The 26,322-nt window shown below is 47.0% G+C and overlaps 10 protein-coding genes across 10 annotated transcripts; 3 read left to right on the top strand and 7 right to left on the bottom strand.

The window, feature by feature from the left end:
• Positions 1–118: 118 nt before the first annotated feature.
• On the top strand, positions 119–2,233 carry GGS25DRAFT_364082 (uncharacterized protein). The gene has a single exon (XM_049258148.1). It carries the CDS (start codon positions 819–821, stop codon positions 1,689–1,691), a length of 873 nt encoding a protein of 290 aa, XP_049114611.1. The 5' UTR covers positions 119–818; the 3' UTR covers positions 1,692–2,233.
• A 1,670-nt stretch (positions 2,234–3,903) lies between these two features.
• GGS25DRAFT_523619 (DWNN domain-containing protein) lies at positions 3,904–5,893 on the bottom strand (the record flags this gene model as incomplete). Its single annotated transcript, XM_049264457.1, has 3 exons — positions 3,904–5,332; positions 5,389–5,671; positions 5,722–5,893. The coding sequence occupies 3 exons, from the start codon at positions 5,891–5,893 to the stop codon at positions 3,904–3,906; spliced, it is 1,884 nt and encodes a 627-aa protein (XP_049114610.1).
• A 1,242-nt stretch (positions 5,894–7,135) lies between these two features.
• On the bottom strand, positions 7,136–8,964 carry GGS25DRAFT_498710 (SUR7/PalI family-domain-containing protein). The gene is made up of 3 exons (XM_049261730.1): positions 8,277–8,964; positions 8,013–8,203; positions 7,136–7,944 (listed from the first exon to the last, which is right to left on the bottom strand). The coding sequence occupies exons 1-3, from the start codon at positions 8,463–8,465 to the stop codon at positions 7,404–7,406; spliced, it is 921 nt and encodes a 306-aa protein (XP_049114609.1). The 5' UTR covers positions 8,466–8,964; the 3' UTR covers positions 7,136–7,403.
• A 669-nt stretch (positions 8,965–9,633) lies between these two features.
• Positions 9,634–11,912, top strand: GGS25DRAFT_498708 (PLC-like phosphodiesterase). Its single transcript, XM_049261729.1, has 3 exons — positions 9,634–9,755; positions 9,846–10,785; positions 10,844–11,912. The coding sequence occupies exons 2-3, from the start codon at positions 10,100–10,102 to the stop codon at positions 11,490–11,492; spliced, it is 1,335 nt and encodes a 444-aa protein (XP_049114608.1). The 5' UTR covers positions 9,634–9,755; positions 9,846–10,099; the 3' UTR covers positions 11,493–11,912.
• A 182-nt stretch (positions 11,913–12,094) lies between these two features.
• Positions 12,095–13,897, bottom strand: GGS25DRAFT_533127 (amidohydrolase 2; the record flags this gene model as incomplete). Its single annotated transcript, XM_049265649.1, has 2 exons — positions 12,095–13,208; positions 13,261–13,897. The coding sequence occupies 2 exons, from the start codon at positions 13,895–13,897 to the stop codon at positions 12,808–12,810; spliced, it is 1,038 nt and encodes a 345-aa protein (XP_049114607.1). The 3' UTR covers positions 12,095–12,807.
• Positions 13,898–14,425: 528 nt separating this feature from the next.
• GGS25DRAFT_498704 (glutathione transferase) lies at positions 14,426–15,896 on the bottom strand. Its single transcript, XM_049261728.1, has 2 exons — positions 15,272–15,896; positions 14,426–15,142 (listed from the first exon to the last, which is right to left on the bottom strand). Exons 1-2 carry the CDS (start codon positions 15,717–15,719, stop codon positions 14,700–14,702), a joined length of 891 nt encoding a protein of 296 aa, XP_049114606.1. The 5' UTR covers positions 15,720–15,896; the 3' UTR covers positions 14,426–14,699.
• Positions 15,897–15,938: 42 nt separating this feature from the next.
• GGS25DRAFT_498702 (anion-transporting ATPase) lies at positions 15,939–17,823 on the bottom strand. The gene is made up of 2 exons (XM_049261727.1): positions 17,169–17,823; positions 15,939–17,100 (listed from the first exon to the last, which is right to left on the bottom strand). The coding sequence occupies exons 1-2, from the start codon at positions 17,550–17,552 to the stop codon at positions 16,468–16,470; spliced, it is 1,017 nt and encodes a 338-aa protein (XP_049114605.1). The 5' UTR covers positions 17,553–17,823; the 3' UTR covers positions 15,939–16,467.
• Positions 17,824–18,130: 307 nt separating this feature from the next.
• Positions 18,131–18,463, bottom strand: GGS25DRAFT_523613 (uncharacterized protein; the record flags this gene model as incomplete). Its single annotated transcript, XM_049264456.1, has 2 exons — positions 18,131–18,286; positions 18,362–18,463. 2 exons carry the CDS (start codon positions 18,461–18,463, stop codon positions 18,131–18,133), a joined length of 258 nt encoding a protein of 85 aa, XP_049114604.1.
• Positions 18,464–19,248: 785 nt separating this feature from the next.
• GGS25DRAFT_523612 (uncharacterized protein) lies at positions 19,249–20,902 on the bottom strand (the record flags this gene model as incomplete). Its single annotated transcript, XM_049264455.1, has 6 exons — positions 19,249–19,885; positions 19,959–20,059; positions 20,121–20,286; positions 20,353–20,375; positions 20,434–20,504; positions 20,662–20,902. The coding sequence occupies 6 exons, from the start codon at positions 20,900–20,902 to the stop codon at positions 19,249–19,251; spliced, it is 1,239 nt and encodes a 412-aa protein (XP_049114603.1).
• Positions 20,903–23,842: 2,940 nt separating this feature from the next.
• On the top strand, positions 23,843–26,165 carry GGS25DRAFT_515055 (MFS general substrate transporter; the record flags this gene model as incomplete). Its single annotated transcript, XM_049263044.1, has 9 exons — positions 23,843–24,143; positions 24,215–24,295; positions 24,358–24,509; positions 24,594–25,121; positions 25,238–25,406; positions 25,471–25,549; positions 25,629–25,693; positions 25,821–25,948; positions 26,094–26,165. The coding sequence occupies 9 exons, from the start codon at positions 23,843–23,845 to the stop codon at positions 26,163–26,165; spliced, it is 1,575 nt and encodes a 524-aa protein (XP_049114602.1).
• Between the last annotated feature and the right edge of the window lie 157 nt (positions 26,166–26,322).

Here is a 26,322-nt window from a genome sequence, read left to right as displayed (position 1 = left end):
TAACCATGCTGGTTATTGGCTGCAGGACGATAGCCAGCTCGCCAATCATCTCCAGAATTTAGACGCCCAATCGCCTTTTCCCGACTAGCTTGGCCATGTTATCCGCCCTAGTTTCTATTTATTCCTCAAATCAAGCAAAGTCTTGTACTTTGGTACCGTTCTTCTTTAGTTCAGATCATTGATGTCCCACTCCACTCTATTGCTTAGCCGCCCAATATGCAGTACCGCATACATCAGCTTCTTCCTGGGCCGATTACTAGTGAGATGTGCTCAAGTGACATTACGTTGGACTAGGTGAGTGTTACCAGCCAAACAGAGGCCGCGATCTTCTCCATGACGAGCGGCCCCGCACATCAAGTTGCCGTAGTGTGTGCTCAAGTCCTTGCCGGATGGGGAGTTGCTGGCACCGTACGCTGGAAGCCGAACAAGATGGCTTGGCTGAATACTGGCCGCACCCTGGCCTCACATCCGGCCGTTGTTGATATAATACTCCCCATCCTGCTTGTGTTCCTCTTCCTTTTCTCTCTTTTTTTCTTTAGCAAGCACTCAAACACCAAAGCTAGTTTCTGGTTTCTTCTCTCTTCCCCCTTTTTTTTCTTCTTTCCCCTTTTACTGACTACAGAGCTGTGCTCTTGCGTCTTAATTCCAATTAACAAAAATAAAAAACCAATATTCAAGTTGCCGGTCAACTAATCCCCCTTAATTCACAATCACCAAATTCCCCCCTAATAGTAACAAGAAACTAGCTTTCCTTGCTCAAAAGTCCATTGAAAATTTTTAAGAAACGTCAATTTTTTGCAATAACAACATTAATCAAAATGGCTACTATCCAGCTTTCTTTCGCTCTTCGCGTTTCTTCCGGCGTTAAGTCCGTTCATCTGCTTGGTTCTTGGGACAACTACAATGGCCAAATCCCCCTTTCCAAGGACAAGTCTTCCAGCAAATCTGGTTCGTGGAAGGGCACTTTCCGATTCCAGGGCAACCTCGAGGCTGGCCAGCGATACTGGTACTACTACATCATCGATGGATACCACGTTGCGCACAACCCCAGTGAGGCCTCGACCGTCGAGCCCACTACTGGCCGAGAACTAAACATCCTCGATGTCCCCAAGGACAAGTCCAGCAAGTCTTCATCCAAGTCACACAGCTCGAGCAAGAGCTCGTCAAAGCACTCCTCTTCCTCGTCGCGAGAGAAGCACCGGTCCTCCAAGCGCTCTTCTACCTCTGACATCCCCAAGGGCCGCCCCCTCTCCGTCTCCCAGATTGTCGCTCCCAAGCCAAGGTCGCCCCACGCAACCCGTCACATCCTAGACGCCGACTACTGCGACCAGGAGAGCATCGAGGAGCTGACCGCCCGCTTTGGCAGCACCGGCTTCGACGAGGAGGACATCATCACCGACTTTGCCATCTCGCCCATCTCTTCCACCGGCTCCAGCAACCTGTCTTACCGCTCCGACAGCTCCTCGCCCAGCTCATCACTCTCCGGCTACAGCACGCCCGCCTCTGACTGCAGCAACTGCACCTGCGAGCGCTACGGCATCACCCGCAAGGGCGACCGCGTCAAGATCGACTGCGGTGGCGCACGATGCGGCGGCTACAGCGACAGCGACTGCTCCAGCGGCGAGGAGGAGGAGGAGGAATGCTACGTCCCGCACAACTCGCGCCGAAACGGCATCGTCGTCCGCGCGTGAAGACCTGCAACCCCTATCTTGGAGAGATGTGTTCCACTAAGCAGCAACGCATAATGAACGATAATACCTACTTACAAACTAATACACGCCAGAAAAGGCCGAAGATAATAAATAAGAGAAAGCCGTCTTCCAACCAAGGCTAGTTCACTCATTTTTACGGGCATAGAGCAAAAACACACCCCCTTTTGTTTCTCTTCAAGCTCTGCCCCCCGTCTTCGTTGTTACATTGCATTCATTGTCCATGTGGCGGACTGTTGATCGAACAAGCTGGTTCTTGTTTTCGATCCTTTCCAAGCCCACGACAAAAACAACTCCCCGCGCACCCCATCTTTCAATTTGGGTCGATGCTGCGGCCCCCACGACTGGGGATAATGTATTCTCGTCTTTTAGCCCTTTGGCTTAACGAAATACGTATTACCCATCGTGCGATGGTTTCGATATGTTTTCCCCATAAAACATTACCGGAAGCCCCTCCCCACCCCTTCTCTCTCTCTCTCCTTTCCTAGGGCTCTAGCGAAACACAGTGAGATCGTCTGTCCAAGGGGGGTGAAATAGTCAAAAAAAAACCACCCCCTCGCAAACAACACCGACGACAACCAATGACAGCTCCAGGGGATGAAAAGAGAAGAAGAAGAAGAAAAATCTGTCAAGATACTGGCCTCGGATTCGGCCCGTGAAGATGAATCCGAGCTTAGCCATTTGCAAATCCTCTACCTACTACCTTATATATCCCACCACAATATACTTAAAAACACACACACAAAAAAAGAAGAAGGGATATATGAGAATGAATTGGACCAGGAGAGGATACAGGAGGGCAGCGAAGAAGAACAGGAAAAGAACTCATGATGTACCTACAAGTAAACCTACCTACCTACCTACCTTAGCTGCCGCCGCATGGTGGATAGAAGACTATTGAATCTATTCATCGAAACTGATACCTATCTGTGTCTACCTGCCTTTATCGTGACGTTTTGCGATCCCGGTTTGAAGTGAATGTCAACAGCTGCCGTACCTATTTACATAACATGTTGGTCAGCTAAATTTAGGCGCGCCAGTAACCTGGAAGATACAGAGCCTAGGTATGTAAATACCTACCTACCTACCTACCTAGCTAGCCGAGGAATATAGGTACATAGACCACGGGAAGAGCGTTTCTAACCTACACAGCGCAACGCCAGTAGACGAGGGCATGACCGATTCTTAAATCGAAGGAGACGAGGAGACGCATTCCAAGCTGAGCGAAACCAGTCTATTCGCCTAAGAGTTGTTCTAGGTTAGTTTAGGTAGGTAGGTAGGAATTAATTACCTACGTCCGACGAGGAATAAATCCATGCATCCCAATGGTTTCTCCCATGTCTACCTAGGTATCTATCACTGGGGGTGCATGGATGGATCCATTGGACGAAGTTCAGAACAATTCTCGCGAATAGGGGGGGGGGGGGGGGGTTCCCGCTACGGTAGTCACTACCTACCTACACATCACCATCAAAAGAAGACACGAAGCCTCAACAAATTTCTAGAATTACTATGTATGTACCTAGTTACTCACTACCCATTCGGTACCTTTGATCTCCCCTTAGGTAGTACATCTCAAAATGCAATCAATCAATCACCCATCGTAAAAAGAAAGAAAAGAAAAGAATTCCTTCGGCAAAACCATTATCAATTCATCGGTCACACTCGCAACAAAACGCGAGTCTTCCTCTTTCCTTCTTCCTCTACCTATCTGACATATGTAGAGGGGTGTAATTTAGGATATCAACCCAAATGGTATCGGTACCTATCCATGAATCCCTTCAGCCACCACCCCCATCACCATCACCACCACCAACCTGAGGAGCTCGTGCTAGTTGATTCCCCGAAGCATGGCCCGACACAAAAAAAAAAAAAATCCGCCCCCTTCATTTCCTATACCCTTAATGCCTTGTGCCTTGTGCTTCTTTCGTACTACTTATGATTATGTAGTTCTGTAGTCAACTCTGCCAACTTAAGACGCCCTGATGCCCTGTTACCATATTTGTCCAACGATGGACCCCTACCGAACCTAACGCCCAATGACCGACATTTGGGTCATGATGCTATGCAATAATGAGTAGCTGTATAGTTTACAATCGTGCTAGTCGTGAGAAGAAAAGTGTCAATCACATCCCAACCGGTGGTTGTTCGTCTCCGGACAACCGATGCTATAGGAATATGAGAAAGTATAGGTTCATAGCTCCCGATAATCGCTGGGTCGAACCCTGCGTTGTCGGTTCTGGTGTCGTCCAGGATTGACAGGCTTGCGGAAGTAAGCATCATTATCATTGTTAGGTGTTGTGAAGTTAGGTCTGGGTGGGTGTTGGTGCTGATTTTGATTTTGAATTGGATTCTGATTCTGGTTATTGAAGGCGCCATTCATACCCATGCCGTTCATGTTACCCATGCCAGCGCCGCTCATGCCCCCAAAGCTACCGTTGAACATGCCGTTACCATTCATGCCTTGGAAGGAGGCCGGGTTGAACATCCCATTCATGCCCATCATCGGGTTCATCATCGGGTTCATTCCGTTCATACCCATCATCATAGCCATGTTCATGTTAGGTGGGTTAAAGCCATTCATAGAGTTCATAGGAAATTGCATCATGTTTGGCATCATGCCCGGCAAGCCAGGCATGCCAGGTTGCATCATGTTTTGCATATCCTTGGATCCTTGTGCTTGTTGCATAGCCTTGGGCCCTTTCGGGATCTTCGGGTTTTCCAGCAAATCCTCGGCTGGTCGCTTGTTGGAAGTTGTTTCCGATAGCTTGGGGGTATCACTAGTAGAACCTGATGAGGGGGCAGGGGTGGATGACTTCTTTGCTCCGTTAGTAGGTAGAGACTTGGTCGCCGTGGAAGATACAGTGGGTGATTTGGATTTGGTCTTCTCAGGAACGACTGCCTGGCCGTTAGGTAGGTCTGCGGGTGGAGTATCTGCCTTGTTAGAAGATGTTTGAAATGGTGACTTCACTGGGGGGGGACTCTTCGATCGGTCCTTGGCCTTGATCGATTCCTTTTCTTTGGCATAGTTTTGAGTCTTAGTAGACATCTCATCGTCTGGTTTGAGGTCATCAATTAGCACTCCATCTGTTTGGCAACCAGGGCAAATGAAGTCGCTCTCAATGAGAGCATTGGTGATGCAATCATTGCAATACGTCTTCGCACAGCATGGGGTCTTCATTGGATCTATGAACATCCTTTTGTCGATGGAGCACAACAGTCCCTTCTCCTCAAGTTCCTTATCCTCGGCAGATGCTGCCTTCTGAGCAGCTGCCGAAGATTTAGTCTTGGCTTGGTACTTGTCCCATGCAGCCTTATCAGGCTCTGCAACTACAAATTCTCCATCCGCATTGACCATGACACCAGTTGGCGGCTTGACTTCCTCGCCGTCCGTGCCAGTCTGCTGCAGTGCTGATTTGTCCACTGTTTTCAAGAAAGAGCGAGGGATTCCTGTCGTACGCTTGACACGAGGGCGGTTGTCGAATTCAGGATTGTCGTTCGTAGGACAGACTTGGATCCAGTGTCCTTTCTGTCCGCATCGATAGCAGATGTAACCATTAGGGGGGTCATGGTCTGGAACGTTGACTGGCTTTTTTGAACCTGGCTTGAAAACCGCAGTTTGACTATGAATAAGTTAATATATTAGGACACCTAATTACCCTTCTAAGGCTTGACTTACTGTGCCATCTCCTCCTGCTGGACACTCCACTGCTCCGATTGAGCTTGGAACATTGCCATCATCTTTTCTTCTTCGGTCATGGCGGCGCTCATCTGCGCAAGAGCGGTAGACGCGGGTTTCGCAGCCTTTGTCGCGTTTTCACGGCGGGAGGAATTCTTAGCGCTTGCTGGCATCTTGCCCGAAACATAGCGCGCAGCGCGGCCGGCGCCCGGCTTCTGGGGGGGTAGTCGTCGTGCAATCACAGTTGTAGAGCGTGGAATGATGGTAGTATCATCGTCATATTCTAGACTTGGTCAGTATGTCATCGTCATGTGGTTCCAAAGACAAGCTTACCTTCACTACCATCTTCGGAGTAGATGGCCAGGTCAAAATCGGTGCCATCACCCAAGCCACTCTTTACAATAATGTCACGCTTGAGTTCGAAAACCGATATTCCGGTACCATCAAATTCAACACGCGACGGTTCCTTCTGGGACTTGAACTTGAAGAACACAGAGGACGTCATGTTGACGGTTTGATAGGTAATATACCTAGACGTATTACAAGAGTCTGTAGAAAAAGGTTGATAGGTTGTGACTAGTTTATCACAAGGCCTGAAATGATGAGGAATACTAGAAAATTAGAGATGAAATCTGATGCTGCAATTCTGGGGTGAAAAGGTTGTTCTCGCAAGCTTTAGCTGTGGAGTTTGTTTTGCAATACTGTGACAGTGAAGATTTGTGGCTATTGTGACTTGTGATTTCTTGACGGATGCCTCTTTTTGTTTTCTCTCTTCAAGGACCAGTTGGCAAAAAAAGATAGACGGGTATCAATTTAGTTTGTACTTGAAAGAGTAGTCCAAGTTCACACTGCAATAGAAAGAAAATGGGGATTGATGTACAAAGCGAGTGGTGGATTTGACCACCAAATCAGCTCAAAGTGATGAAAATGGCAGAATCCCACCCGAAAAATCCACACGACGACCACAGATCACCGTAAGAATCTTGTCTTTATTGCCCAAGACCTCCTGTCTATCCCACCAGCAATACCCTATGAACAGTTTTGTTAGTTAACGATGGTCAACGCGACCATGGCTTGTCTCAAGTATGTAACGGCGAGTAGTGCTGAGTCGTGGATGAGGAAAGCTAGTAGGTATTTAATTGCTCCAGGCTGAAGCGCGCGGTCGCGAAAGTCGAATCGAGCGCGGGCGGAGATAATTACCGATCGTAGTATTATGAAGTCGCAGTTGTAGTCGCGGTCGCAAGAAAAACCACGTGAACGTTGATGAGAAATGTGGCAAAAATGATGGAGAGAGAAAGGTTGATGAGGGATATGGGTAGAAGGATTAAAAAAAAGAGGTGATGGGAGTTGTCGGCAGAAATGGAAGGAAAAGTTCCAAGTTGCTTGTGAAATGGAAATGGGAGAAGTGCTGGAGCGGAGCTGCGGAGTCGGTCCCAAAAAGCTTAATACACACAGTTGGGTACTTTATGTATTAGTCAGACAAAAACGGCGCTAAGGTTGAATCTAAAGCACGTGACTCATAGCTTATTTAGGTATTTATCAAATCAATGATCCTTCAAAGTTCTAGTGCCCCACTTGGCTCTTACAATTCAACAAAAACGGGATAAAGTAAAAAGTCTGTTTTTCTGTGTTTTTTTCTGTCCGACAATACACCGGATCAGAGATCTTATGTAATGAATCTAAAGATTGAGACCAGGCAAATTAAGTACCTTTGTAGTTAACTCATATGCACCGGAACAAATTCAAGATGAAGAACAACTTCAGCAACCAGACACATTTATCATATGGACGTTTCGCATCCAACCATTATATACATTTTTGTCAACTAACTACCTAGCTAGGTCCGTATTTATCTTATTCCAAACGCCAATCCTTAGTCTAGAACGAAACATGATTCAAAGGCATTGTCTCTCACTTTCATCCCTTGTTTTCCCCTTGTTCTCTTAGTATTAATTCATTCAGCCGCCTTGAAGGATTACAACCTCTTAAGATTAAAGGGCTTTGATCACCAACAATCAGCCTGATGTCTCTGTCTTCTTAGTAGACTTAGATCTCTGAACACTGCCACCCTTCCGTCCCGTCCGCATATCTCGGCGTGATGTGCAGAAGCATCCTAGACAAGAGTGAATAATGAATGCAAAGAATGTGAATGCAGTTGCTATCCACATGAATGCAAACATCTTTATACCCACATCCGCACTGACATTGAGATCAGGCTGTGATGTTAAGGCGTACTTGAAAATAAGAGACATAGCTGTGCCGAGGATTGAGGCTATGAGAACCATCAGTGTAGAAAAGAACGCAATAATGCTAAATGGGAGGCTCCACCATCGAGAATATACGACAACAGGTGCGAGGAATATCAAAACAAAATTTAGAAGAAGTCCGGTGAGGAAAAATCCAAACATGATATTGGAGGCAATGCGCAGAATGTTCAAGATGTTGTTTACTTCCGAAGGCAACGCTATCGAAGCACCCGAGAACAGCTCCCCCAACAGAATCTCTACGGGATTAAACCAGTAGAGAGTCGCTGGAGTCGAACAGTAGGTGATACCACTACATCTCATTAGCCAGCGCTTCTTTTTAAAAAACGTGATTTGCACGTTGCAGATTTGGCCACATACTCGGTTTCATATCCTTCGCAAAAGTTCCATAAGCCAACCTGATAGAAGTCATGGAGACCCAAGGTTCGCGCAATCGAGTTTTGTAAAGTCAAACTGGTTGGCGCTGACTGGGGAAGGATATCGGAAAGATCGAGCTTAAAGAAATAGATATCATTCAGAACTCGGGTATTTTTCGTGTTGCCTACTTCGATCTACATTGCAGTGGTTAGATGAATATAGGCCGACAATAATCCAAGAAGTAAGTGACAGCTAGGAAAGTCATACTAGGATTAGGAAGACAACGGCAACTAGGTAACAGAAACACGATATTCCAATCGCATTACGTCGTGTCTTCGTCGCCCGTTTTAAGACGGCCGGATTTTCAATACTCGGTTCGGAGCTCGCATCGTGGGTTTCGGCAGGAGAGGACGGCGCCGTTCGCTTTCGGAACCTAGGGATGGATCCGAAAGCCATATTCACAACGGGATGCAACGTTGGATGAGTTTGAAATCCGTCCAAATGTTTTCCACGATCCAAGATTCTACCCCAACAACAGCCTTAGATATGGGTTATCCGTAAATGGTGAGGAACGGTCCGGACACACGTAAGTTGATTTGAAATGTGGGAAAATCAGGCTTGAGTCGTTGAGACGGACAAGTAGTCAGTTCTCCAGAGGACCAATGCACGTGAAAGTAATAACTATGGCTGCTATGGCTGCTATGTAAAAGAGGGAAGACAACGAAGAAGGTATTAGACAATTAGATCAACAGCTAGTCACCAAGGTTACGAGTACACACATGCTGTAGATCCTGATCCGAAGGAAGGATCATCCGACCTATTGAATTGATTGGACTTCGATAACTAGATGATCTTAAGTTGGTAACAGAATATTATTATAGTGTACTGAAGAAGTACAGTCAAGTACTTATAACTATTCTGTTCTGCTTTAGCATTGAAGGCGCTTGGAGCCTCGACAGCTTTGGCATTGAGTGCTTGAAGTCTGTACATGCATGTACCTGGGTAATATCCCCACTATAAAGTATAAAACTGGGTACTGGGTACATAGTAGGGATAGTACCTACTAGGGATGCCGAATGCCGGTCAACATAGATCTTGCACTCACTGCCACCATGCCAAGACATTATTGAGACATTTTATGGGTACTATAGCCCTGAACAGGCTGAACCAGGCTGTGGGTACCTATCGAGTTGTTCTGTCCTGGGGGTTCTTAAAACATAGAACCTAATTAACTTGATGTCAGGGTTATTAAGGAGAATGATGAGAAATGACATTTTATTATTAATACGAGCTGAAAACAACGTATTCGTTATGTGGCAGTGTAATTATTACAGTTGTGTATAACATAACTGTAACATATTTTCAACAACAACATGTTATAGTAAGAAGAAAATCACGCAAGCAGAATAATAATAGGTAAATATCTTGCAAATATTTTTATAGGAATGAGTATAATAGTTAATAGAAACTAAAGAGATGGTTTGATTCTGATCAGCCAAGACTAGGAAGCTGCATTTGATAATGAAAATCAGAACTTTTTTGCTACAACAAGCTCCAAATGCCCCAAATGCCCCAAATGCCTGCCGTTCAGCCTGCTCAAAGCTTTGATCCACAATACGGAGTACCGCTGACATCATTTTGTAGCGCCAGGTCGAGACATAAAACAGCTGTTGATCTTTCATTCACCACACGGAACTCTAATAATTTTTTTAGGATGGCCCACATTCATGTAGACCTTATGTACTTGTAAGTATTTCCATGTAGCGAACATCATTCAATGTTGATGGTTACTCAACATTGGTCCGTGGGGGTTCGTAGACTTACGTACTGTACAAGTTGCTTGAATATAGCATACCTGCCTCTTACTAGCAGCTTAGCACGTAAGTTTAACTCTTTAACCTGACACTTTTCAGATGAAGCAGTAGAGGGCCCATACATGACAACCTCTTTCTCCGTTATATTTATTTATTTTCTCACTTCACATAATACTCCATCCCCCCATCCTTTAATACGTTGGATACCTACCTAGTACCCCAGGCTTTATGTTGGACAACATAGCCTTAACCATCTCCTTATACTGGTAGAAAGCCATGGCGTCCAGATTTAAAAGCCTTTTATTACTAGGAGCAGTTGCCGCCAATGTGCTGGGTCAAGAAACCATTAGCGATGATAGAACCACCGCAACTGGGTCTACACTCAGTATTAGCGAAGTCCAGACTCCGACAGGCCCCTATCAATCGCCAACCACCCAGGTAACATTGGGAACAGATATGGGATCTATGGATAATGGAGCTACTTCTATGGCCTCCGACAATGCTACTTCTAGGTCAACAATCCAGTCAACGAGCGAAACAGTAACCTTCCTAACCGGCTCCGCTGTATCGACGACAACCTTGGCCGGAAACTTCTCTTCTAGCTCTACGTCTTCAGCCACACCTCAAGTAACGAATACGCAGCCGTGTAATAACTATCCAGAATTTTGCAATCGGAAATATAGTAACATCACCCACGTTGCTTGCCACAACTCCCCTTTCGTCACACCCAACAACCTTGCCGCGAATCAACAGTACGACGTCACGGCACAGTTGAACGATGGTGTCCGGTTTATCCAAGCACAAATACAGTGGCCGACTGGTGGAAATGAACCGCACTTTTGTCACACGTCTTGCGATATTCTTGATGCCGGTCCCATCACTGATTGGCTTACCCAAGTCAAGAACTGGGTCGCATCTCATCCGTACGATGTTGTCACTGTTCTCTTAGGGAATGGAAACTAGTAAACATACCTCATAACAGCATCCCTCATAGCTATCACAACTAACTTATTGCTACAGTTCTGTGCCTAGTCTCTATGTCCCATACATAGAACAAACCGGTATATTACGTTATGTCTACACGCCTCCGTATGCTCCCATGACTCTAAATGATTGGCCTACCTTGAGCGAGATGGTCTTGATGGGTAAACGAGTTGTGATGTTCATGGATTATATGGCGAACCAAACAGAGTACCCATGGCTCCTAGACGAGTTCTCGCAGATGTGGGAAACTCCCTTCGACCCCGTCGACCAGAGCTTCCCCTGTACCGTACAACGCCCACCAGACTTGTCCAGCGACGATGCCAAGAACAGACTATATATGATCAACCACAATCTGAACATTGAACTTACCATCCTCGGAGCCGACATGCTAGTGCCGGCCCGAACGGAGCTAAACGTGACAAACAATGTCACCGGCTTCGGCAGTCTCGGCGTCTCAGCCAACAACTGCCGCAGCGACTGGGGCCGCGCCCCCAACTTCCTCAACGTCGACTATTACGAACAAGGAGGTTACGCTGGCTCCGTCTTCGAAGTCGCCGCCCAGATGAACAACGTCACCTACGACCGCGCCTGCTGCGGTATGGCCACAAACGGCGCCGAGAAGCTCCTCACCAGCGGAGGTATATACTCGTTACTTATGATGGCAATGTTCTGGGCTTTTCTATAGATGGTAGTTGGTAGTTGGTAGTAAAATAAGGTTAAGCGTCTTATAGTAAGCATCAATTCCCTAGGGCAGGTCATTGCAGCGGCGGTTTGACGGCGTTTTTATATATTTTATATTTTTAGATAATTTGTTCATTGAGATACTATCTATAGACGGGGACGTATACCTACCTACCTAAATACTCAGCTACGTTATATAAGAGGAGACTTCCAAAACATACATTGGTTAGAGAAGGTAGTAGATATTCTGGAATCAGTTGGCTCGCGACTTGTGTAATGCTTTTGCTCTTTCTTCTTTCTTGCCTTTCGGTTTAGACAGCTTGGTATTAGGGAGGTACCGTAGTGGGAACCCCCTACTCGCGAGAATCCCTACAAGATAAAAGAAGAATCATTCTTCAGGTTTGAGATCATCTCTCTCGGTTTCCATCATTGGGATGGAATGGATTCACTCCTTCATTGATAAATGGAATTGTTTTTTTTACGTAACTGGAATTATTCTTAGGCAGGCAGGCAGGCAGGCAGGCAGGTTGGGTTTAGGTACGTTACGTTACAAAATACATACATACATACATACTACTAGGTAAGGAGAAGAAAGATTTCCTGGCAGTCAAGTTCCAAGTTCTACTCGTTCTTGTGATCTCGCCGACTTACATACCTCCCTAGGGGCCTCGCAATTTGGGTGTATAATATATGTAGGTACCTGCCTGCCTAGTAGTTGACGATGACCTCGGAAGGTTGAGGTTGTTACTAGGTATGTACTATGTACCCTAGGTAGGTAGTTTGTCTGCTGGACGTACGCACATACCTATCCAGATATGTGCCTCGGTACAACCAGTCAGATAAGAATCTGATTGTAGGGTGCATGTGTCAATGATATGAATAGGGGGTGAGTACTTTGTAGTGTATGGCAGTCTCAGCAAAGAAAACAATTGCACACCAAGGAGTAAAAATTTGATACATGCTACTCCTAAGATACGTTATTCCGTGCATATGCTAGATATGATTTTCTTATCCCGCAACCAATCAGTTGGACGATGCGATGAACATCCCCAAGTAGGTACTTGACTGACTATTATGTAGGCAATAACTAGGTCAGTACCTAAGTAAGCGCGGATATATCCACGACGTATCTGTATGAGAAGAGGTGGGTATGTAGATAAATATCATGCGTCGTTCATTTTTTTGATTATATATTCGAGTATGCGTAAGATATGGGGCGTCATGGGCGCGTGTGAATGTAGAAATTTTGCATCGCTATTTTTCAACCTCGACCTCTTTCTTCCAGAACCATAGTTTGGATAAATAACAAACTCTGGATTTTAGATTTTGATACCGTAAGCCTCGACTGCCGTGCCACCGAAGATCAACCGCTTTTCCTCGTCCTCGAAGGAGGCCATCCAGCACATGCGATCGACAATCTTTTTCCATTTGTGCCAGGCATCCTCGCCGACGCCAACCGTGCATACAGGCCAATCGCTAGCAAACATGATGCGGGAGGCGCCGAAGGCGGCCAGGGCGACGCTAAGCCACGGGCTTATGGCATCGAAAATGTCCTCAGGCGAACGCTGTCGTAGTGACTCGGGCATTTCCGAGAAGCCACCTGATAGCTTTAGGTATGTCTTGCTGCACTTGCTTAGTGTGAAGATGGCCGTGCGCCACGCGATGAAGGATGGGCTCGTTTGTACGTTATAGATGGACAGATCTGGCTTGCATAGGTGGTCTACAAAAAATTAGTTCGACAGCCTCAGGTTGCAAGGCTGCTGGCAACTCACTGATTATAAGGGTGACTCTCTCCTCCTCAGGTACTCCGTCATGTGCGCGATCAATCATCTCGACAACCTCTTCTAGTTGGGCCCTGCCGCGGTTGTGTTGGTCGACGCCCAAATCAAACACGAGACCCTTGCGACCAAGGACCTTCAAGCTCTCGATGAACTTGTCCGTTAACATGGTCCCGCTCGGCTTATCTTGTAGTAAGTACCTGAAGCCCCTGACCTTAGGCCAGCTCTCACCAGCCTCCTGCTTTACTAGATCGATATACTTCTCCATGGCAGCAGCGCCACTGGGCATGGGCGCCCACGGAATGTAAGCCAGGCATAAGGAGGCGTCTTCTTCAGTGTGGCCCTCACCCGGTTTGGGCTGACCAGTAACGATGCGCTTCAGCCAGGCAACCTCCTTTAATGGGTCTTCCCAGCCACTGCCGTCTTTCTCTCCAGCTTCCAAGTCATTCTTCCGATCCGACTCCAGGAAAATGAAGCCCTTCGGCGTAGAACCTTCTGTAGCAGCCTTGTACTGTTCTATCGAGTACTGTTTCGCTAACGGACTCTCTGGCTTGTACCAGGCCAATGTTGGAAGCTCTGATTCGGGAAAGAGATGGATGTGAGCATCGATAACGGGGATATCGGCGGCCATGTTTGTTTCTGAGTGTCTTCCAAGGTTCTCTTCTTTTTTTTTTTTTCTTTCTTCAATGTTTGCCTACTCTTTCACATATACTATTCGGTACTAGGTCAAGCAGGTTCTTAGATACTTCTAGTTAGTAGATAATAGATGGTATACGTCCTAGTGGTATTGATATAGAAAAGGAGAAAAAGCAACGACAGAAACACTTTGAGTCTGAAACGGTCAAGGTGTAACGAAAGCAAAAGTTCAATCTAAGGAAGTTCAACACACCAGATCTACCTACCCCGCCATAGAACCCCTACCTCTTGTACTACTACTAGTAGTACAATAACCTAACTACTAGATACCCACTATTTCCCCTGAGATGGCTTGGTCCTGCTTTGCATAGGTACTACTAGTAGTAGCTGCCCCACCTGCCACATCAATACGGCAGACATCATTCGCCTAACAGAATCGATAGTTGATATAACTGCCCAAGTAAGTTGTTATGCCTACCTAATACGTATGTGCCTAGGTGTGAATCCAATTGCAGCTTGACAGTCTTTATCGAGGATATATCCTCACCCAAGTATATAATTTAGTTGCGCTGTTAAGAAGTTCAATGCCATGTTGAAGTCGAAGTACCGATTTAATATCAAGAAGCAAAAAGCGGTAAGCTCATGACTGACGTCACTGTCACATGCGATAAAAAGGGGTATGTAACACTCTGTGTTCCCAGCATAACTACATACATGTATGTAGTAGTTATCTACCTACATATGTACATACACTACATAGTACTTGCACACACACAAAACAGAATACCCCTTCAATATCATGACTTTCCTACCCCCATAGACTGCCTATACTCCGGGATCTGCCCGGCGTCCTTCTGTCTCTGCACGACCTGTATCCCCGTATCCCTCATCGTACGTATACACTCCTCTCTATACTCCAACACCTTCCTCGTCCCCTCCCGCCTCAGCATACTCGCGTTCCAGCGATAATACTCAGGGAACTCCTTCTCGACCCAGTCGGCGGGCAGCTCGGGGAACAGGGTGACGAGCAGCGGGTTCCACGCCGCGAACGCGAGGTCCGCGTACGTACACTTGTCGCCCACGAGCCAGACCTCCGCGTCCTCAGCCCCCTCGCCTCCTAGCTTCTCCCGCTGCTTGCGGAGCGTCCCGCTCACCACGCCCATGATCCGCTTCACCTCGCTCCCGTACCGCTCGAGCACGGATTCTAGGTTTCGCTCTTTGTGCACGTGCGTGAACCACACTGTTTTCTCGCGGTTAGAAGGGTTGTTAATAGTTAGGTAGGTACTTAGTAAGTACTTATGGTAGGTATACATAGATAACAGAACATTGAAGTCTAAAAGGGAAAAGAAAAAAAAAGCAGCGCACGTACTCTTCTGCCCGAACATCGGTCCCTGCCCGCTCATCTGGAGCATGAGCCAGCTCTGCAGCAGCCACTTCTCCTGCACTCTGCCATCCCCGTACGTGAGCTTCAACTCTGTATCGTAAGTCGCAATGAGATAATTAATAATCGCTCCCGTTTCGAAAAGCGTGATGCCTTCCGGCTGGTTGTTGTTGGGATCGATGAAGGCCGGCAGCTTCCCGTTGGGGTTGAGCGACGTGTACGGCTCGGACTTGATCTCGCCGTAGGGGATCCAGACGATCTCCCAGGGCAGCCCGAGCTCCTCGAGCACGATCAGCACTTTCCACGGGTTCGGCCCTTGCCCGTGCGGGCCGTTGTAGACTTTGAAGGGTTGCATGATGCGGATGAAGAAGTGATATCGAAACTGAATAACTAGGTACGTGGCTATGACCAAAGCACTATGCTGAGCTCTATGCATGTAGTTATCTTCTTCAAGCTAGAAAGAAACACCACGACCTTTTTTATACCATGATTGATACATACACCAGGACATAGAGTTAACTAAGCCTGGATACCGGCCGGGTTTAGATTTAGTAAAATCCGCAAAGTCCCCGGGACCTGCATATATGATTTATAAGTCTTCATGGAAATATCAAGTATTTGCAACTCGGATCCTTACCTAGTCACCTACCTAATCATGGAGGGTAAAAAAAAGCAATGTTCCTGATGTCACGGGTTGAAACGTCGCTACCAGCATACACGATCGATACCTGTAAATACGTCGATTACGCACCCACTTATGTCTAATTCTAGAAGCTGTGGACTTTTGTCTACCTACTACCTAGGATCGACTATGCGCCTATCCATGCGATGAAAATCCCCTCGCAGCATTATTCGGAGTTTAGAAAAACTTAGGCGATCTTTTTATTGTTTAATCGATTTCATTTCTATGTCTAAGGCGTAGTAGTCGGCGGTGAGGTCTGAGATTGCTTTTCCATTACAGTATTTCACTGTTGCTAGTAGCGGAATTAAGACTCGGGCGTATTGGTTTATGTACGTGCTTGCATATCTTGTAAGCATGTATACCGTCCGTATGCCATTAAAACCAGAGCCTTGATTAAAATTCCTAGGAATCACCCCCCTATATTACACATTCACACAGCCAAGAGCATCAAAACGCCGCGCTACTAGACTCCACACAAGTCAATGGACTGTACTGATGCGAACTACTCCGGGGGTACATAGGGCTGGATCAGCATTTCGCTGAACCGCTCCAGCTTCTCCTTGCCGCGAACTTCTTCCACCAGGAGCGGCATCCTGACGACGTTGAACTCGTCGTACAACTCCTCGATCTGATCCAGGTATTTCTTCTGCATCTTCCGTCGTGCGTTGCATTGTTCGCAGTTGCTGCTCTGCTTAGGAAACAGCAGCTGGTTCACCACAATGCAGTGGGTGTCGATGCCGTAGCCAGCCAACTCCTGGATCATGCGTTCTGTCTCGTATAAACTCAAGAATTCGGCTATGCAGACGCATACGAAGGTGGTCAAGTTCTCGTCCTTAAATTGTGTGTTGACCTCAGAAATAGTCTGACGAAGGCTCTCGAGCTTCTCCATCATCTCGTTCAGGTTCTGGCCATTTGGAAGGGTGCCTTGGCTGCCGAGGAAGCCATTTAGCAATGGGCCGTATTGGGTAGAAAGTTGGGAGACCTTGGCGAGAGCCTTCTCCAATACGGACGGAAATTGTAAGAAACGGAGGGTGTGGCCGGTGGGTGCGGTATCAAAGATGATGACCTCGTATGAAAGTGACTTGACTTGCTTCAGGACCTCTGCGAAGGACATGGCCTCGTCTATTCCGGGAATCTGTGTTCATTAAGCATTAGTTCCGGTAGCCGGTAGGGCGCAATGTAAAATCATGTTTCTGCACTCACTGCAAACGCTAGATCTTGCATCATGCTTCCCATACCACCCGTTGGGTCGTTAGTGTTGTCATCAGCCTGTCCAGCTAGTAGGTCTTGTATGCTTCCATTCGGGTCGATCTCCATGGCACTTAAGTTGGTGAAGCCATCGATCAAGCGCGCCTCCTTGCCGAACTTTTGCGAAAAGGCATCGGACAGATTGTGGGCGGGATCGGTGGAAATGAGCAGGACAGAGCGGCGGACTTTGGCGAGCTGTATGGCCAGGGAGCATGAGGTTGTCGTCTTTCCCACACCACCCTTACCACCAACAAAAATCCATCGCAAGGTTCTCTGATCTAGAATAGACTGTAGTGTTGGCTCAAGGCCTTCGTCGCCGTTGACTAGAGTGGTGGACATGATGACACAGCACTAGGTAGATGAGGGACGAAGAATGGAGGGGTGGCTCAGGAAGATATGAAGATGCAGTGCCAAGTGGAACTTGAAGGGACTGTGGCAGGTACAATGGTTTATTTTGATTTATTTTGGTTTGCGCAAAAAGAAGTGAAGAGGTATCGTGGCACAATGTAATAGTAGTTTCTGGAAGGTCAAAGCCTGGTGACCTGGTTAAGCCTAGAAGATGGAATGTAATGAATTCAGGTTAAGCTTCTCACCATTAGGTACATATTCAAAATGCCCCGCAAGTATCTATGTATTTTGACGTGGGGTTTATGAGTGACAGCACTTCTATTTATGTAGACTATGTGCATGTTTATGTAGATTATGTGCATGTTTATGCAATGTGTGCAATAGGGATCAAAGGCATTAAACAAACAGTGATGCAACTTACAAACATGGCTCAACAATTTGACTTTCACCCTTCACATTTCAGATTTATAATAACTACCAATAGCAACAGATATTATTACATGGACAAAACTACCAACTAATTGACATGATCTATAGATCTCATAAATACCATCCACCTCGGAATATCTCTATTTATCTCCAGTGTCATGAATGATGTTGGGTATAGCTCTCTCAAGCTTCTCGGGAACCTTCTCTTGAACTTTCTTGGGCAAAATAGATGCTTCCCCACCATCCTTAGCATGTGTCTTGTCAGATCCGTCCGAAGTTACACCAGTGGGATGAATCTATAACAAAACAACGAATTAGTACATTATATCATCAAAGAACCCCCAAAGGCAAATAAAGACATGCTGGCTCACAGAATCAGGGAGGCTTTCTTCAACGCCCTTGGGAACCTTCTCTTGGATCTTTCCAGGAACCTTGGATCCGCCTGTAGCGTGCGACTTGTTTGTGCTGGCCATTCTAACTGGTACGATAGGATTCGATCGGGCAAATATTGAGATTCGTCTAAACGGCGATTTGAGACTGCGAATAGATTGCGTATACATCTTTTTATTTTACTCAATAAGTTCTCTATTGTGTTACTTTCTTCTACTCATATTCTATTTCCACCCAAATTCTAAGCAGGTGCAGGGTCCTTATATTCACAATATGAATCACTAATACCCGGGCCCGAGAGTCAATGATGGCTAATATCGTTGTGATGCTTGATTCATGACGAATCTATGCGTTACGTTAGGGTCATCAATAAAACGCCACAGATTTTCCGAGACCTGGAGTATGCACTACATAGAAGCACGTCAACGAGGTCAACTAAAACCTTATACAGGTGCAATATGTTTACGACGCGAGTAATCATCCATTCTCTATGCATCTACGTGGTTAAGTACTAACTAGGTAAATACAACGCCTGACACCCCTAAACGCGTCATGCAATCACATGAACCTCAGAAAGACCAAGCAATACAAATGGATTATTAACTCCCCCTATAGATATCCTGATCTGTTGATATGGGTGTATATGTCTACATGTTTATGACAGTGTATCTGACCGAATAAATATACCCAGTGTACAAGCGTGGCTCTAGCTTTGTTACGTCCAGAGCCTCCCGAGCCTGACCACAGGACATCAACGTAGGTATCCGTAGGGTTAGTATTATTCCCTTGGACAACTTTTCGAATCATTTCAAACCTCTATGACAGATATGCCTACCACTTTATCAAATTATGAGTTGCCAATATCAGGTTATCCGGGCCTAGACTCGAACCAATCACTTGATGGATATCTATCCCCGAAGCCGACGTGAGTCCTTGTCGCCCAGCACTCGAAATCCGCTATCTGAGTATCCTCGTGTCCCATTCCGCGAGAATATCCTGTGTGGGTAGGGGCAGCCTGTTCAACAACCACAATATCTGTCTCCCTCATGATTTGGCTCTTCCCAGGCGGAATAACCTCGCATCCATCCGTGCGCGCCAAATATCTTGCATTGTTCCCCAAATCAAATGTCTCGTCCTCAGAAGGAAGGCGGGCTTTCGTAAACCTCCGGATGTTAGCCATGTTGCAGGGGCAATTACCACTCCCCCGCGGCGATAACGGCGCAGACGACACTGATGTGCCCTTGCTGGATCCCTTACGTTTCTGCTTGAATAGAGGTGGAAATACGGGTACACATGCGACCATTATACCCAGATTTACCTCTATTATCGACCATAACAGTAGAGGCGCATTGTTGGGATGACTAGGAGAAAGGTCCTTGACACATTGAATGCGGATAATTTGAATGGCGGTAATAAAGAAGCCAATGGCAAAGAGGCCAAGAACCATGACCTTCCGGCGCGTTTTGATCTTGGTTTTGATGAGGATTGGGAATGGAAGAAACATACTGCATAACAGGTTAGACTGTTTGCTCGTCGTTTTGCGAGAAAAGACCTTGACCACAGTAGGTAGGTACTTACACGTTAAAGTCAAAGACAATTGTTAATGCTGATGAAGCCATATAGAATGGAATCACGTTTATGCATTGGCCAGGGATATTCGGATCCCAGTGCCTCGCAACCTACTCGCGTTTAAGTGTCAACATAGTTGTTCGTGGAAAGATCACGCTCGACGCGTCTTACCGGATGGCAAATATTTAGCTGGACCACTAGACACGACAAGTGGAAGAGTGTGGTGGTGACCAACACGCACGTTATGCCTTTTATGCACATGGGCTGTCCTTGGTGAACGAATCGAAGGTATGAACAGAGCAGACTCAGTTTGAATCCGAGGACGCTAAGAATATATCTAGACTTTGGTTAACTCATCTCAGAATAAACAGATAGTTTCCATCCCAAGCAGTGCCATGCATACAAGGGCCAGCTCGCATAATCCAGCTGTTCTGCGTTAGTGTGTACAGGCAACAAATGACGGATGAATGGCTGGGCGTCATACCATTGCAGAGATACGGGCATTTTGATCCGGCATATCTTCGACATCTTCCATCCCTAGGCCCCACGTGGTTTCTATATCAGGTTTACGTTAACGACTATTGCGAAGTGATCGAGTGGTGAGTGCATGCCTACCTGTTGCGGATACTATAAAGAAAACAAACGAGAGAATCTACCGAGCTTAGTTAGGGAGATGATCATGGGCAAGAGAAGCCGCTAAAGGGGTCATTACCCAAGTAGCGAATATAATCCAATCGTCTGATGAGAGATCCATTGTCAGCACCAAGGTCGCGTCCAGGGGAGTTAGCCCAGGGGGTAGCCATACCAATTCCGACATTGCGAACAAGCCAACCCCTGACGTAGCCTCGAAGGCATACGAAACACAGAGATAGTCCTGTCAAGACAGCCCCGACTGCTACGATCTTCGGCCCCTCCGTCAAAGTGTCGCCTGGTACATTGTGCACCCAACCCATCTTCCCCGTATAGATTCAGGGGTTTTGCCGTAAAGAAAATTCAAAGAGGCAAATATCGACACGCTGCTCTTGATCTATCCAAACGAAGAGATATAATAGGGAACACAAAATATGAAGGAGAAATAGCATTACAACTCCTTCAATAGAGCGGCTGGCTTTATATTTACACGAAGGGGGTCCAACTCGAATCGTGAGGCTTACCTACCAATTAACACAAGGCTCTAAACAGCATGTAGGCCACTGCCACACCATGCAGCAGCCATGCCAGACTCACTTTTGACCTAGGTGAATCTGGCGAGGCAGCATTTCACATCATATCTGACACAGTTACAGATTCCTACGAACCCAAATTAGGCAGAAATCATCTTCAACCATCTTACTTGTGCAGATTTTATGTATATCCATTGATTATTCTTCATAGTAAGCAAGCTGCTGTGTAACGGCTTATTTAGGGTAGAGGTAGGCTCTCTATTAAATATATGCATATATATACATCCTATATGACTGATCACTTCGAAGTTCGGTTCCGTCCTGTACCGCCATTCCAGGCATCCTTCGCTCCGCACATATGCCGGGCGATGGCAAGCCATATTCACAAGAGACCAAACCTATCATGTTTATCTCCGATGTTTCTACTGTCTCTTCAAACCTTAGAGTCGCAGTAGGATTTGTTTCTGATCACATGTTTGAACATGATAAGCTATATAATGAAACATCAAACATGAAGATGGCGATGCTACAAATCAGCACTTTGGGCCCAGAACTACAACTCCCGGACCGGGAATAAAAGAGCAAAAGTGGAATCTGCTGATGCCGCTTCTGCAGATCTAGGTAAACATGCTCGAAAATACTGGCACGAAGGAACAAGACGACCCCAAAAGATCACCTAGGTGATGGCTCCGTTTGGTTCACGGTCGCTTGAGTTAGCCTAGGTGGTATTCGGAGACAATACAACATCAGCTCCAAGCCCTATTCTACCTATTCTGGGCAAACCGCAAGAAACCATTGCGCTCGGCAGACGGTAGTCTGAATACAGCTTACCGATAAGAAGCCCCTGATCGTTAATGTAAGTGAGTTCTGATAGGGGGTGTAGGATGAAGGCTTTACTAATACAGCACGATTAGGTCGGTAGGTAGTTCCGTCATATGTTACGGGCCACGAGAAGCATGAGACCTTTCACAGCATACAGAGCCCCACGCGAACGAGCAAAATAGGGTATCACATTGTTTTGATCTAGGAATATCTAGATATATCGATGATATGCAACCTTGAGCTACTTAGGTACTTAAGTATTTGCCTAGTGTTATTAACAATTCGAGCCTGGGGGTTCGAAGGTAAATCATATGAAGATAGACATATTGCATTCACGCGTGAAGTTATAACTAACTGATGTTATGTACATGACGATATCTCGTCTTGAGACCCGCCCATTCTACTGACAGGTCATGAGAACTAGCACCAGGTGCCGATACCCGGGTAGAACCCCCCAGATCTGCAAAATATCTAACATACTCGACTTGGAGGACGCAGGAGGGAAAGACGTGGGAAGCTATTTGACTGCCTGTTGCCATTATATACCTAGGTACCTGCTATGCGTATGCTAGATGTCTAGAGCTGAAAAGTCATGGACAGAATATTTACATAATTGTACAGCTTTGTCGTATGTCGTCGTATTCGTCCGAGTCCTCAAAACCCAAGACCTACCGAAGCAACATTCAATCGAAGTCGAGCTGGTCTAGATCTATCAAGCCACACTTGAAGTAGTTTGGTACCGACAACAACCAAGACTTGATTAGGTAGGAGGTAGGCATCTTATCTTGATCTATAACTGTCTAGCAGATAGTTGCACGCGGCGATCCGAATGCGCGCCCCCTAAGTATCACGACAGCGTGGGCCAAGCCACTCCAAAGCAACCAACCTTGAAGCATGCATACTATATGTAGGGCCTGCCTACCGAGCTATCTGCCACGCAACCCAGTTTCTTTCAAATGACGAGATCGAAGGTAAAAATGGGTATCATCCATCTTATTACCAAAGAGAGAAAAAAGGAAGGGGAAAAAAAGTAGATGCTCGCGAATTAAAAACAAAACAAAACAAATACAATCGGTCCTATTTCTACAAGCGTAACTTCATCTTCAAACTCACCCAGGCTTTTGTTGACAGGCCCGAATCCAGGGACTTGGGAAAATGCCCAAGACACCGGAGGTATGTTTCCCTACACCCAGAGCTACTCGCTTTAACTGGGCACCTCGAGGGCATACGCCATCGACGATTATGTGACCATTATGCCATGCATTGCGAAAGAGCGGGTGTTGGTAACATTGTGGTTTAGTGGTATTGAGGCCGGTAGGGGGTGGGAAAGAGAAGGGGGAGATAGAGGAGCTCTTAGCCCACATTCGTGATAGAAGCCCAGGAATGGCGTGCTCGCTGCTATCAACCAAAACCTCTTGTTTTTTCTTCCCCAATCCCAGCTTTTTTTACTATGGTGTACTTTTCCTCGGTCTCCAAAAGCTCACTCACCTACTACGTCGTAATTGTCTCCATTGAGTGGCCAATGCGACGGATACCAATTCCTAAAAGAGGGAGCTTAAGGATGGCGAGATCGCGCCAAGAGCTCGCCTGCGGGCCAGCTTTTCGAGCAGGAGAAATGACATAAAGAATGGCTGCCATCCATTTGACATAGATAGGTATCCTGAAAGTTGAAAGTTGAGCGTGCCAATTTTCCGAGTCAAGGTAGCAAAAGCAAGTAGTAGCATTGATTTGTCGCCGCCCACCCCTCGGTATTTTGACGCCATGTCAGACCTAAAGGAGTCGACCATAGTCCGCCCCGAGTCCGTGTCGGGGTCGGAGACGCGACAAGGAGACGACACGGCCGCCGTGAAGGAGCGCATCCTGCTGCAGCAGGAGCTGCAGAAGACGGAGCCCCCCGTCCTCCCGATCATGACCCTGTTCCGGCGGAAGCAGCGCCAGGACCTCAACGAGATCGCGACGCAGCCTTCCGTCTTCGACGACCCGGAGACGGCCAAGCACTTCAAGCCGACGGAGAAGTACGAGAACTTGCATCGGTTCGACCCGGCCGCGAGGTGGACGTGGGCTGAAGAGCTGCCGCTTATCAACAAGCTCGACTGGAAGATCACGCTGTGGGCGTGCATTGCCTTCTTCGCGTTGGACCTGGACCGAGGGAATCTTTCGCAGGCTAACACGGATAACTTTCTGGAAGACTTGGGCCTGTCTACCAATGGTTAGATGCTTCCTTTCTTTACATACCTTTATTTTTACCTTCACCGGGAAGATACTAACCCCTGGCCTTAGACTATAACCTGGGAAACACCGTTTTCCGACTGGCCTTCTTATGCGCCGAACTGCCATCACAGTTGATCAGCAAGAAGCTGGGTACGTCTCCGAACCGATCCCAGCCCCAACACCCTTTACCTTTAACTAATTTTACAACGTAGGACCCGATCGATGGATACCTTCAATCATGTGTCTATGGAGCGTTGTCGCAGCCGCACAGTTCTGGCTGAACAGCAGGGAGACCTTCCTGGCCTGTCGTGTGCTTCTTGGTCTGTTGCAAGGCGGATTCATCCCGGATATTGTCTTGTATCTTGTGAGTCGGCCTATATATATAAAAGTCCCTAATCGATTTTTTAAAAAAAGAAAGAAAACCTGACCCGTTTCCTCCCCCCTATAGTCCTACTTCTTCAAAGGCACCGAGCTCCCCTTCCGCCTCGCCCTCTTCTGGACGACCCTCAAAGTCGTCGACATCGTCGCGCCCCTCCTCGCCTCCGGCATCCTACAACTCCGAGGCCACCGGGGCCACGAAGGGTGGCGCTGGCTATTCCTGATCGAAGGGGTGTTCACGCTCAGCGTGGGCATCTGGTCGTGGTTCATGATGGCGCCGTCGCCGACGCAGACCAAGGCCTGGTACCGGCCCAAAGGGTGGTTCAACGAGCGCGAGGAGACCATCATGGTCAACCGCATCCTCCGCGACGACCCCTCCAAGGGCGACATGCATAATCGACAGGCTGTTGATCTGAAGATGTTGTGGAAGTCTATCACGGATTATGATTTGTGGCCGATTTATATCAGCGGCTTGTTGTTCGGGATTCCTGTGGGCCCGCCGGACCAGTATCTAACGCTGATCCTTCGAAGTCTTGGGTTCGATACGTTCGACTCCAACGTTCTTTCGATCCCTAGTCAAGTTATTGGCGTTATCACGGTAAGTTCTTATATTCGTGTTTCCGTCTCCCCCCACCCCCCCCCCCCCCCCCCTTTTTTTTGTACCACCGGGACAGCCACAATTGTCTAGAAGAGAAAATACTAACAAACACCAAGATGCTCACCCTGACCTACCTCTCCGAAGTGTGGAACGAGCGTTCATTGATGGGCCTATTTGCACAGGTCTGGATGTTACCCAACCTCATCGCCCTCGTCGTACTACCAAGCGTTGCCTCGCCGTGGGTGAAATACGCCGTGTTGACAGTTCTACTCGGGTACCCCTATCGTACGTACCTACCTACCTAAAGAACCCCCTTAACTACACCTATCATTTCTAACACAGAAGGCAGCCCATGCGATCCAAGTCGGCTGGTGTAGCCGCAACTCGAACACCGTCAGAGCGCGAACCGTCTCCGCTGCAGTGTATAAGTACGTTATATCTACCTATTCCTATAAAAAAAGAAGAAGAAAAACCTTCACACAAATACAAAGCTGACAACCTCGACAGTATGTTCGTGCAAGTATCCGGCATCGTGTACTCGAATATATACCGTGCAGATGATAGACCCGAATGTAAGCCACCTCCCCCCAACCGTTACCCCTTTTCCCCATCATCCCATCCCATCCCATCCATATCACGCCCCCCCACCCCAAAGGGAAAATCTCCAAACACTAACAACCAACTACCTACCCCCAACAGACCGCCGCGCAAACAAACAACTAGTCGCCATCTGCTCCGCCAACATCGTCGTCTACTTCCTCATAAAGGTGTACTACATATGGCGCAACAACAAGCGAGACCGGGAGTGGAACGAGATGTCGCGGGAGGTAAGCACACTCTCTCCCCCCCCCCCCCCCCCACATACCCCCTTTCCCCCCCTTATCCCTCCCTACCTAGTAGCCCCGAGAGAAAAAAAAAACGGGGAAAAAGGGAAAAAAGGAAAAGTTAACTCACGCATATACTTGACAACAGCAACAACTCCACTACATGGAAACGACGACCGACCAAGGGAACAAGAGGAAGGATTTCAGGTTTGCTCATTAGAAGCGGTAGGTAGCCGCCTTGTTATTATTATTAGTATTATCTTTAAAAAAAAAACCGTGTAAAGACGGAAAGATGGGGGATGTAACTATATGATGTATTCAGGTAGGTACCTACCTGGTACACAACCTGTATGTAAAGTCTCGTGGATAGAAGAAGA

The sequence above is a fragment of the Hypoxylon fragiforme genome, assembly GCF_022984875.1.
Source record: "Hypoxylon fragiforme strain CBS 206.31 chromosome Unknown GGS25scaffold_7, whole genome shotgun sequence".
In the NCBI taxonomy this organism is placed as follows: Eukaryota; Fungi; Ascomycota; class Sordariomycetes; order Xylariales; family Hypoxylaceae; genus Hypoxylon; species Hypoxylon fragiforme.
The sequence above is the reverse complement of the archived record's forward strand: the minus strand, read 5'-3'. Positions and strand labels throughout refer to the sequence as shown.